At 42.4% G+C, this 12622-nt stretch overlaps 1 protein-coding gene and 1 pseudogene across 1 annotated transcript; one reads left to right on the forward strand and one right to left on the reverse strand.

Moving 5' to 3' along the window:
* Nucleotides 1–4057: 4057 nt before the first annotated feature.
* On the reverse strand, nucleotides 4058–4849 carry LOC116928656. Its single transcript, XM_032935752.2, has one exon. It carries the CDS (start codon nucleotides 4847–4849, stop codon nucleotides 4058–4060), a length of 792 nt encoding a protein of 263 aa, XP_032791643.1.
* Nucleotides 4850–9728: 4879 nt separating this feature from the next.
* Nucleotides 9729–12375, forward strand: LOC116928657 (annotated as a pseudogene).
* Nucleotides 12376–12622: the final 247 nt, after the last annotated feature.

Below are 12622 nucleotides of genomic sequence, written 5' to 3' on the forward strand. Positions count from 1 at the left end.
TTTTCGCGTCCGGGGAGACAAGGCATTCGCCGTGACTGGCGTAGACTTTGCAGGCCCATTTCCCATCCGCGGTCTACCTGGCCAACCGGAGTCAAAAGCCTAAATTTGTCTCTTCACCTGTACCACTTCCCGTGCCATTCATCTCGAACTCGTAGAGGACCTCTCCACAGCTAATTTCATTTTAGCTTTCCGCAATTTCATCTCTCATCATTTTAAGCCCAAGATGGTGATTTCGGACAACGCCACTACCTTCGAGAGTGCCTCCCGCGTCCTCAAAAAGCTCTACGACAATCCAGAAGTAAAAAGATATTTTTCTGATTGTCAAATTGAATGGCGTTTCATGCCAAAGTGCGCACCGTGGTACGGTGGGTTTTGGGAACGTCTCGTTGGAGTCACAAAAAACGCCCTCAACAAGATGCTAGGACGCACGAAGCTCAATTTCAACGAATTCTGGACCGTCATTGCTGAAATTGAGGCCATTTTAAACGACTGACCCTTAACGTACGTGTCATCGGATCTTAACGAGCCTCAAGCGCTCACACCCTCTCATCTTCTCTATGGGGATCGTTTAACGTCCCTTCCGTACGATCCGTCTATGGAAGAAGAACTGCTGGATCCCACCTTTGGTGAGAAACCCTCTCACCTCCTGGATATATTTTCCCGTCTTCAAAGGATCCTGAATTCATTTCAGAAACGCTGGCAAAAGGAATACTTGACTAGTCTTCTTAAAAGCACAATGTGTCTAACAAACGATTCGAGTCCACCGTCAAAGTTGGCGATGTAGTTCTCGTCCACAACGAGAGCCCAAGACTGGAATGGAAATTAGCCGTAATCGAAAAGCTAATCATCAGCCCAGATGGGGAAGTCAGAGCAGCCGAGATCCGCACAGCCAGAGGAAAAACCAACCGTCCGATCTCAAAACTCTACCCTCTGGAAGTTACTGAAACCATCGAGATTTCAAGCCCTTCAACCCAGGTTGATTCAAACGTTCCCGTTCCAGCCACGCGACCCAAGCGTAAAGCCGCCATTGCAGCAAAGGAGCGGATCCGGAACATGGCAGAAGAGTAGAAAGCTTCCGGGACGGGAGTATGTCGGAAATATATTTCCCTCCAAAATTCATGTTGCAACGTTGAACCCCCTCCCCCTCATTTTTTGCTTATCTTTATTTTCTTCTCGCCCCCTAATTCCTAGAAACCCCTGGCTTTGTTCTAGAAAGACCAGAACACGTCCCGCTCTCTCACCGACTGGTCGTTTGCTCTCACTCTCTTACGTCTAATCTCGCATTTTCTCCCCCAAGTTAATTTAACTGTATTCTATGTTTGTTCTTAATACAAAATAGAAACCGAGTCGTTTTTTCTCGACATACCTGCCCCCACCTTTTGTCTTGCCGCTTTTGTTGTCGTGAGACGCGTTGGAGGGACGCATTATTCGCGAATTAACACTGTATGCTGATTCATTATGAAAAATAAGAGGAAAACGTCGACACCAATTTTTCTGTGCTCTAACTAATGAATTTCCTATGATTTGGCTTATGACAACGAAACAAAGAAATCACAAAAGATATGATTGGTGTAACGACTAACGAATGATGCAATCTTTTCCTTTCCCTAGTCTGTCATAAAAAAAAAACGTCCTGTATGGTTATTCTCAGACATGAATCGTTTGGGCCATGCACGATGTCAGCTCTTTTCAACAACATGGTAAAACTCAAGGTAGTAGAACGGAAATTTATGCAAAAAAAGCGCGAGATGTCTTCAAAGTTCAGATTGCTCAAAAGTCCAAATACTCTTTGCTACACTGGACTTGATCGTTTCGACCAGATTCTTCTAAATTTATTTTGAAAATTGGGTTTACTTTAGTGGCAGTACCGGTACGTTAGTTACTGGCAGTTACTGGAATGCAGCGTCGTTTTTAAAGATGGAGCGCCAAGGCTAAGGCAAACAGTGACGGATGGAGAAAAAGCTGTCGGATGAGTCCTATTTAAACAAAACTTTGTGTGCCAAAGAACGAAGGGAACATTAACAGAGGAGAAAAAAAACCTGTGATTCTTTTCACAGTTTCGTACGGAACACTTCATCTTGTTAAACTTACAAGTTTGACGTTTATAGAGTGAACAATACACCAGCTAGCTAAAGAATTCGGGTTCTTTTGCTAGCCGGGTCGATCACAAAAAAGGACTCTTAAACAAAAATCAACTACAAATAAATTAGACTTAAAAGGAGATGGAGGGAAAAATTAGGTTATCACCAAATGAATAGCGAATTCATTTTAGGTACAACAGTGAGGTCAAACATAGTTATAGAGAAGAAAACAATATTTTAAATGTGAAATGGTTGGTTTTCCCATAAGACGCTGTAGACAGCGTACCACAGATTGGACACAAATTTGATTTTCATATTTGCGGAGAATGCGCAACGTAGGATGTCCTTTTTCACATTTTATTTTGAAATTACTTTAATAAATTTGAATTCTGATTAATTTGATTCACGATTGAATTTATTGATTATTAACCATTGTCATTGCAGGGTTGTTACGGTTGCTCAACACCATAAGAGCTCTTTACATTGGAAGACGTCCTAGTTTTTCAAATGGGAGGAGCCTTTCTTCATGTGACGTCAATTGCCAGCAGCCAATGGGAATAGATCTTCAACTCTTTCTTTTCGCCATCTAGGTAACGAAAATAAAACAAAGTTTCTCAGTGACGGTTAGTATCAATCTAGTTGAGAAAACATGGCGGCGTCGGTAAACTTGTTGGATTTTGTTTCATTTGCAAAGCTATTTACGACAAGGAAAACCAGAAAGTTTCCACATTTGGCGTAAATAAAACTAATTTGGAATCTTGGCAGCAAAAAGCAGCCGGAATTACTGTTGGGGACAAATTGTGTGAAAAACATTTTGCTCCAAATGATGTTATCAAAGGATCTTTCGTGCTGGACTATTTATGTCCTTACAAAAGGTGGAGGGTTGCTGAAAATGCAATCCCGCAATACTTCCTCAGTAAGTTTACTGCGTGTTTTTTATTTAAATTACCATGTATTAATGATCTAATTTGTTTTCCGCATCACAGAAACCAATGAAGCATAGTGGACAAAACTGAAAATTTGTCTGGATGTCAACAAAGCACAGTAAGTAACAACTATTCCTCAAAAAACCTATTCAACTGTCATATATAATGTGTTTTTCTACAGGAGATGCAAAGGTGATTCCAAATCCGTCTCCCAGACTAACAACCAGACCAAAGCAGAAAACAAGCAAGAAACCCGCAGAAGAAACCTAAATTATCAAAGTCTAATGTACATACTATCATAAAGAAATCAACATGTGTAAATACAGCCTCTTTAAAATAAAATGTTAAGACTCTTTTATTAATACTGTAATTTCTACGTGTTGGAATTGGAAATCTCAAGCTTCCAATTTCGGTATACAAAAATTACACACATTGGACAACTTCTTCCATTATACAAAAATCGGAGAAAAAATTTGACACTTATCTGTCATGCGAAAATATGTCAAAAATTTCCGCTTGGCGGCTCTGAGAACGTTTTTAATTTTCAGGACAGCCTCTTATGGGACTACCTCTTATGGAATTGAGCAACCGTAACAACCCTGGTCATTGTTAACAGATTTCTATTAGTAGTTTTAATATGAAAATTTGGCAACAGACCAATGATACCAAAAGCTGAAGCGAACCAGACGTCACCATTACATCGCCGTCGTCATCATATCAATGTTCACCATCACACCAGTCAGTGATCTTTCTTCAAACTCGTCGATGGATTCTAGCTGGGCAATGGAAAAAATACGACGATCTGCCTTTTTTGCTGCTGCTCGACGAGCTGGTCTCTCTACTGCCGTAGCTGGTCTTTCGTTGTCCGTTGTTGAGTTAAATGAGATGATGGACTCCTTAGCTAAGCTTGATGGGACAACAGGTTCTTCTTCTTCCGATAGTTCTAGGGGGTACAGCTTGTTGATTGGCCTGTTGGTTTGCCGTTGGCTGTCCTGACATCTGCCTCGCATACTTTTCCATCTGCACCCCTGATGAGATCTTCAACGACTGCTAATTTCCAGCTGGATCTTTTGCACTCGTTGTGGATTTGAACAATATCTCCAACTTTGATGATTTCTTTAATCGGTCCGCGGGTTTTTGATGATGTTCGCGGAGTGACGGTAGATAGACGTTGTTCCACATCCGGACGAAGGATTTTTTAAAGTTCTGAATCCTGAGGTAGGACTTGGACAAGAAGGAAGCCCGTTTTCCGTAAATGGGGTCATCCAACTCTTCCTCCATAGCGATGTCTTGTGGAAAGATAGTGAACCGTTCACCATAAAGAAGACCCGAGGGTGTAAGGGGGGTCAATACATCGATTTCTGACAGAATGGGTTTCAGCTTTCGGTCGTTGAGCACCGCTTCAATTTCGCAAATTACCGTCTGAAGTTCTTCTAGTGTTAGCTTGTTTAGGCCCACCATTTTAGTCAGTACATTTTTTGCCATTGCAACCAACGTTTCCCAAAAGCCTCCGTACCACGGGGCTTTCTTTGGAATAAATTTCCACTGAATGTTGCGGTCGCTCAGAAATCTTGTTACTTGATGGTCGTTAAGGAGTTTGGTTAGGTAGCCACTTGCAATGATGAAAGTTGATGTGTTATCTGAAATGATAAAGCGCGGAAGTCGATGGTGGCCAGTATAGAGACGAAAGCCTTTTAGAAATGATTTGGTCGACATGTCTTGTACTACTTCGAGATGTAAAGCTCTCGAAAAACCACATGTCATCAAAAGGATGTATGCTTGAGCTACCTCCTTGGTTCCTTTGATTCGGACGTTGATAACTCCTGTGTAGTCCAGTCCCATGGTTGAGAAAGGATATTAATCTTGAACTCGACTGGAAGGTAATGGATTGGGATCAGGTAAACTATAGGCTGGACCGGATACACGTCGACATTTCACATAATTGTGAACGACTGCTACTACTTGTGGTCGGTAGGCTGGGATCAAATAGCGTTGTTGTAGGTGAGTAAGAGTTTGGTCGATTCTAAGATGAAAGATCCTTTTGTGGACTGATGTAATGATCAACTTGGCTAGTTGGGAGTTTTTGGGGATCAGTAGTGGATGTTTGGCTGCTTCAGTCATGTTGGCGTTGGCGTAACAACCTCCGCATCGTATCACTCCTTGTGGATCGAGAAAGAGGTCCAGTTGAGACACAAGAGCTGGGCGCGAACACTTTTTCTTCGATTGTCAGTAGCGTAACTCTTCAGGTAGGTACATACGTTGAAATACGCGAAACCATATCTTTTCCGCGTCTGCTAGTTCTAGTGAAGTAAGAGGCTCGTGATTCCATGACAGTCTCAAACGATCATTTAGTTTGAGATTTTTATACAAACGTTGAATTAACGTCGTCACTCGCAAGAGGATAGACCATTTATACTTGGACGGGTCAATCACTGATAGAAAGTCATTTTGTCGTGTTAAAGGTTTGGCTTGCGCCATGTGTAAAGATTGACAAGACTTAAAGTTGGTAACCGACCATACTGGCCAATTTTTTCGATCCGTTAACCAAATTGGTCCATTTTTTCAAATGTCTGAGGCTTTGAACTCCTTTAATGAAGCACCACGGGAAAATATGTCAGCTGGATTCTGATCAGTAGTCACGTACTTCTAGGTAGCTGCTTTCAATCGCGTTGACTCTCGTATTTTCTTGAACCGGTTTGTAATAAAAGAACGTGGATGGCTTTCCGGTTTTGATACCCAAAAAATAACAATCTGGCTGTCACTCCAAAAGAAAACTTGAATACGAATGCCGAGGGGCTCCAGGGCGACGACGATAGTTTCAGCGACTAAGGTTCCAATGTACGCTGCCATGAGTTCCGCTTCTGGAATGGATAGTTCCCTCTCACATTCTATACTATCTTCTTTCTTCGGGTTGATTTTAGACTTCGCCATGACGAACACAACTTTGTTATTTTGCACCAGATAGGCCACAGCTCCATACGCACGCCTACTAGCGTCACCAAATATGTGAGCTCACAACGGTCAAGATGAAAAGGAAAGAATGGTCGAGAGACGGACATAATCCGTTGATCCACAGCACTTGAGATATCAGCTGCAATCATTCGCCATCGATCGAGTTGTTGATCTGAAAGTTTTTGCTCAAGTGGAACCTTTTCGCGGTTTAAATCTTGAAGTAGAATCTTGCCTTTAACACTTAAGGGGCTGTAGAACCCGAGTTGGTCATAAAGAGAATGTGTTCCGCGAAGAATATCTTTGTGTGTGGCCGAGACTGAGCAAAATGACAACATATTAACTGGTTGGATGCTTAACATGTCGTTAGAACGATCCCAAATGAAGCCTAGAATTTTTGAAATAGAGCTCTGATCCAGACGCCCATCTTCCTTGATTTTTTATTCTACGACTGGATCGCTAAATTCCCATGCTTGTAATGGCAGACCAGCTCGTTTCATGATTGTGTTTGCAGAGTTATAGTATTCTATCGTCTCTTCTTGTGTCTTGCAGCCGAATACTATATTGTCAACGAAAATATTGTTTTTCATATCTCTGGCGACTGCTGATGACTCTTGTTTAAGATGATGAATCACGGTGGAGTTGAGAATAAAGGGCGACGACTTGGCCCCGATAGGTATTACTTCGAAACGGTAGGCGATGAGTTCAGACTCTGGGTCACTGGGGTCCTGAAGCCAAAACCACCGTAAAAAATCTCTGTCATTTTCATCCAAGCCTATGTGGTGAAACGCCTTTTCTACGTCGGCCACTAATCCGATTTGATGTGAGCGAAACTGAAGCATGATACCGACTTGATCATTTTGTAGAATAGCTCCCGTTTAAACACAGTCATTAAAACTAACTCCGTTTCGAGCACGACACAAACAATTGTATACAATTCTAATCGGCGTAGTAATGGAATTTTTCTTGACATAGTGATAAGGAATGTAGTGGCATGGCTTAGTCGTTTCAGACTCTGGAACCTTTTCAATTAATTGGTTTTCTAACTGGTCTTCAATAAGTTTGCCAAAAAACTAAAATAGAGCTGGGTCTTTTGTTAGACGCCTAAGAATCGCCCGTGTCATGTTCTGGACCATCTTGAAATTTGGAGGGAGATCTGGATGTTCCTTTTTCCAGGGAAATTTTGCGTCGTATTTTCCGTCTTGATACTTGATGTTTTCTCTTGCGTACTCCGCCGCTTCTTCACTATTTTCCTTTTGCGGATGAATTTCAAGAGATTCTAGACTCCACAAACAGGAGACGTCGAATTCTTCTATGGCAGTTACGTGAAGAGAAATCACTGGGTTCGGACTTTCGTGGGCCGTTCCTGATAATGATCCGGAAACAAGATATCCGATTCTTGACCGTACAGCCACTGGTCCTTCACCCCGAATGGGCTTCTCGTCTTCGACAATGGACCAATAAATATGTGCACCAATCAGTAGATCGATGTTGAACATGTCATTCTTGATAGTTGGATGAGCGAGATTCAGTTTTTTTAGATGAGGAAGAGAGTTGATTCGTTCATGCTGTTTGTCTTCTAAGGGTTTTGCCACTTCGATGACTATAGCTTTGATATAGATGGGTTTGTCTTTTTTGTCGATCAATGTAAATTCAACTACTTCATAGACACTTGGTTTATTTGAAAGTCCAGTAGACTCGGACAGCAACATAAATTCTTGACTGGAGCTCTTGATTTATACTTTTCTCGCTAATTTTCGTGTCATCAACGTGGAGATCCTTCGTCGACTATGGTGTTTGTTTTGCTGTTTCCTTTGGGTGTTAACACTGACGTGGTGGCTGTTTTTAAAACGCTTTATTCAGTGGGTACCACCAACGTGCTGGCTGACAGAACTGGTGTTGGTTCTTGAGTTTGCTTGGCGCATGACGAAATGGTGAAATTTGAGAAAACCAGTAAAGATTTTGCTCCGTGAAGACTTGAGTGATGATTAGCTTTGCACACACGGCAACATTTCTTTGATCGACAATCGTTGGCTTGATGATTGGTGTTCAGGCATAGTTGCCTTGCTCTACTGCGTCCATTTCATTCTCCAGCTCAGTATCGTCCGTTAAAGTGTCATAAATCTGCTGATCAAGATCTTCTAATTTCATAACGCAATGATTCAGATCGGCTAGCCTTTGTTTGAGGTCATGGATCTTACGAGGAAGGACAATTGCCTCGTCATCGATGATTTGCTTAAGTCTGTTTACATTGCGAGTGGCTACGCCACGAACGCCACGGCGTGACTTGATAAGCAGTGAACGATCACCCATGATTGTGTAAGATTACCCTACGTTGTGTTTGTTGAGATTGTAGTTACCGGAATAAAGAAGCTTAAGGTGTTCTAATATCCTGGTTACGGCACCAAAAATGTCGCGAATGGTTGCGCGACACTGGATTTAGAATTGCGGTTGAGAACTTTGTATTGACGTCCTTCTTGGACGCAAAAAAACGTGGAACTGGTTTAGCACCAGTGTTGACTTGGTTCAGTCGAAAAACAAAAGGTAGGAGGTAGGGTTCAAAAACTTAAAAACGAGGGGGGAAGTCGAGTTTGGGAAGAGAAGTCATTGCTCAGTGGAAAACATATTGCCCAAGTCTTGAGAGAGTTAGGCAAGTTTAGACAAGAAAGGCAAAGTCTGGAAGATTCCAGACAAAAATTTTACTACATACATATGGTAAGAGCCAGTTATTTTTACGGAAGATTGCAGAACTCGTTGGTAGTTGGTCCTCGAAATATGGCAGTACATCCGTCTTTGTACATTCGTTAACGTACAGTAGTTATTCAACCTCTGACGGGCAAAATCAGACTGGATGTGTATTCGATTCCCTTTGTTGATGATTTTTTTTATGTTTTTAATTTTTGATTAACCCCTTGTTTAAACAAAAAGGGGTTCAGCTTATCCGCAATAACTGGACACAGTCTAATGTGAACTTTACCTACTGTAGTTACGGTCCGTAGAAGTTATGTGGCCCGAAGAGCAAGACCCGACTAGAAACCGACTTCGAAGCGATTGAAGCAAAACGACCGTGTAGGACCGAAAGAACATCGAACGCCGGTTGCGTGTCCGAATATACTATATTGTCCATGATCGCTTTTGCCGAACGTTTATGTGTTTTCTCCATTTCTTTCGTTTACATATGTCAATATATGTACACTTTATCCACTAGACTGTTTGCCAACACCCCAATTGAAGGTTGGTTGCATAATGTCTTTTATACAGTAAAATTCTGTGGTGACACAGAATGTTGGTAAAAAGGAAGGAATGCTCGGCAAAAATTATTTTAAACACTCGAAATCGAGGTACAAAAAGTAAAAAATTTACTCTGTCTACTTTTTTTTACCTTTCAAAGGAAAAATTACTTTTTACAGATAATGTGCAAACGATTCATGTCTGAGAATGACCATACAGGACGTTTTTCTTGTAATGACAGACTAGGGAAAGGAAAAGATTACATCATTCGTTAGTCGTTACACAAGCCATATCTTTTTTCGATTTCTTTGTTTCGTTGTCGTAAGCCAAATCATAGGAAATTCATTAGTAAGAGCACATATTCTTGCATCACGGGTTTAGAGAAATAAGCGTTAAATTAGTTTTAATGATAACATTACGATTCTGTAGGAACAAGTTTTACACAATTTCTCTTGTGCCTAATGCTTTAAAGAAAAATTGGGGTTGACATTTTCCTCTTATTTTTCATAATGAATCAGCATACAGTGTGAATTCGCGAATAATGCCTCCCTCCAACGCGTCTCACGACAACAAAAACGCTAAGCCAAAAGGTGTGGGCGGGTAAGAATATTGGCTGTTACGTCACTGCCTGCCAGGGGCGCGTGTCGTAACCACAGGGCTAATGAATCAAAACAGGGTGACTTTAGAGTCATATAAAATTAAAGGACAAATGTGTTTCGATTCAGTGTAGTGAGCAACTTGGACAGGGCAACTTACTACTTACTACACAACAACCTATGCTACTGCGAGCTACTACACCGAGCCACCGAAGTACTACTCAGCTCCAAGTTACTATCAGACTGAAGCCCCCAAATACTTCACGAAGAAAGCGCCAGAGTACTCCACTACCACTTACACCGCTCCCAGCTACTACACTGAGGCTCCAGCTTACTATACAACAACAAATGCCACTCACAGCTATTACACTGAGCCACCAAAGTTGTATTAGCCAAGATGGTTTTGAAAATCAAGCTCAATGATCGGACAACTAGATTTTGTTTTGTCGTTTGCAGTCATCGTTCTAAAATGAATATTTCCCTGCTATATATTTATGCATTCATAGTCGTTGCATATACGAATGTGGACTCTCATGAAATGTTAAATACAGATATAAAAGTCGTTACCAAATCCACTTGTTGTTCTGTTGTGTATCGAAAAGACGGGTGAAGGCAATTTAAAATTGCTTTTGGTCAAGAGTATTTAAATAATAGAGCATGCGGTTCGAAAAACATTCGAATTGGGGCATCAATCGAAAAATGTTGTAACATTACCGAGTTAATTATACATCGAAAGTAACTACTTTCGTCCTTAAGGATGTAGACGAAGTATATTCTAGCTCTAAAAAAAAATTCTTACCTCACCCCTGCAACGCCCCCTTTTCTTCAGACTTTTTCTAGCTCTCACAGTAAAATTACGTCGCGAAATTTCTTTCGTGGTCCAAGGGACCCACGTTCAGAACACGTTGATTCTCGCGTCGACTGTTTTGCAAAAGTGGCGATTTCATGATTTTTACAGTTGGGATCGTTCTCGTTCATTTTATGATAATCGCACCTGTTTCCTTTCGGACGACAGGGAGAGATTTTGTTATCCAAACTTTCGTAAGAGATCGCCTTTGAGGCGTCCACGGTACGTCGATCCGCCTGTTTAGTATCTTGACGAGGGCGACATTCGGGGCCAACCGGCTGATCAAGACCTTTACATTCGTGATCACGCTAGTGCTTACGACGCTTATTTCGAATGTGACTACGACTCCCGATCCTACCCGACTCACAGTGAAGCTGAACCAGAGGATGAATATAACAGTGACACCTCAAGAGAAGACGACTGGCCTGAGTACGAACACGCGGGTGGAATCGATCGTGGTCGCCCTTGGCGCCCGCAAACTGGCGTTCGTTTTACGACGGATCAGTCGCCGATATCCGTCGAGTTACCGGCCCTCTCAGAAGAAGCACAGTCAATAGCAGGTCCCTCTAATGGTAATCAGGGCTCAGATCCTAGGCGGGTGGAAGACGTAGTTGTCGTCATCAACGCTTCGCCTCCACCAGTAGTACACAAAGCGATCTGTGATGAAATTGCGTCACTTTTATCAGTCGGCGTTTCAACCGAACAGTCCAAGTGGACTTTAAAAGAATTCCCACTAGTGTACGAGGTGAATGACTTCTCGGTTATGTCTCCCAAGCTGGATGCATGGATGAGCCGCCGATCCAAGGATAAGGGCGTTTTGAAAGCGGCCAATGTGAAGGAAGAAGCTTTAATTAGAACCCAGCTGAAAATTATGGACATCGGTCCCCCTTTGATTGATCTTTATGCTCGGCTTGCTACGTTAAAACAGGCCACGACAAGTAGTATGCGCCGTTCGGTCCAGGTGTCCCTGCAGCAGTAAAGTCGGGCATTTGCCCACGTTTAAAAAAAACACCGGGACTCTGTTGTGCATTTTACGGACCCCAGAGTGGAATACCTTTTGAAAGACGATAGCTGCTTTGCTACCGGTAAGGAGGCCCGTGAGTTCCTTTTCACCGGCCGTTTCCTTGAAAAGATGCTGACCGAAGCGAATCCAGATGAGACTCTAGCAAGAAGGAATAAGGCGGTGGCTAACACAGACCACAGAAATCCAAAGGTCGACCAGGCGTGACCAACTGATACCTCCGTCAACACGTCATACTCACTACGGCAGGCACCAGTATGAACGCGGTAGTAGAGCGAGAGGACGGAGAGGAGGGGGCGATCCCAGAGGCGGTCGTGAACGCGGGAATCCCAACCCAAGAAGGTATGAGTTTTTGGCCCCCTGTAATATTGAAGCGCACAACACCATATCTGTTAGTTTAAAAGTGGGCGCTCGATTAAGTGTTTTCGCTGGCAAATGGTCAGAGATTCCCAACGATCCCTGGGTTTTGAACACGGTGTCCAACGGCCTTAAGATCGATTTTTTGTCAGAGCCATTCCAGCGCTCATCACCACGTGACGTGGCAATGTCAGAAGAAATGCGAGCTGTTTGCCAGGCGGAAATCGCGAGTTTATTGAAAAAAAGGGCGGTTAGAGAGATCACTGACGAGTCGGAGGGTTTCATTTGTTCTTTCTTTTGTGTACCGAAAAAGGTTGATGGTTTCAGGCTGATCGTCAATTTGAAGCCACTCAACAAGTTCATTTAATACGAAAATTATAATATGGAAAATCTAGAAACCGTTCGTTCTTTGGTTTGGAAGGGGGATTGGTTTGTTAAATTGGATCTAAAGGATGCGTATTTAACTGTACCGGTCTGCAACCCCCAGCAGAAGTTTCTTCGCTTTAAATTTGAATGGCGTGTTTATCAATTTAAATGTATGGCATTTGGTCTCGCGCCCGCCCCAAGAATTATCACCAAAATCCTAAAAGTTGTGGTAGCCCTTTTTAGGAAGC

This window comes from Daphnia magna, linkage group LG8 (genome assembly GCF_020631705.1).
Source record: "Daphnia magna isolate NIES linkage group LG8, ASM2063170v1.1, whole genome shotgun sequence".
NCBI classification, from domain to species: domain Eukaryota; kingdom Metazoa; phylum Arthropoda; class Branchiopoda; order Diplostraca; family Daphniidae; genus Daphnia; species Daphnia magna.

Excerpts from the sequence above, each read along its gene's own strand:
- LOC116928656 (XM_032935752.2), bottom strand. The coding sequence starts at position 4,849 with ATGGGACTGGACTACACAGGAGTTATCAACGTCCGAATCAAAGGAACC.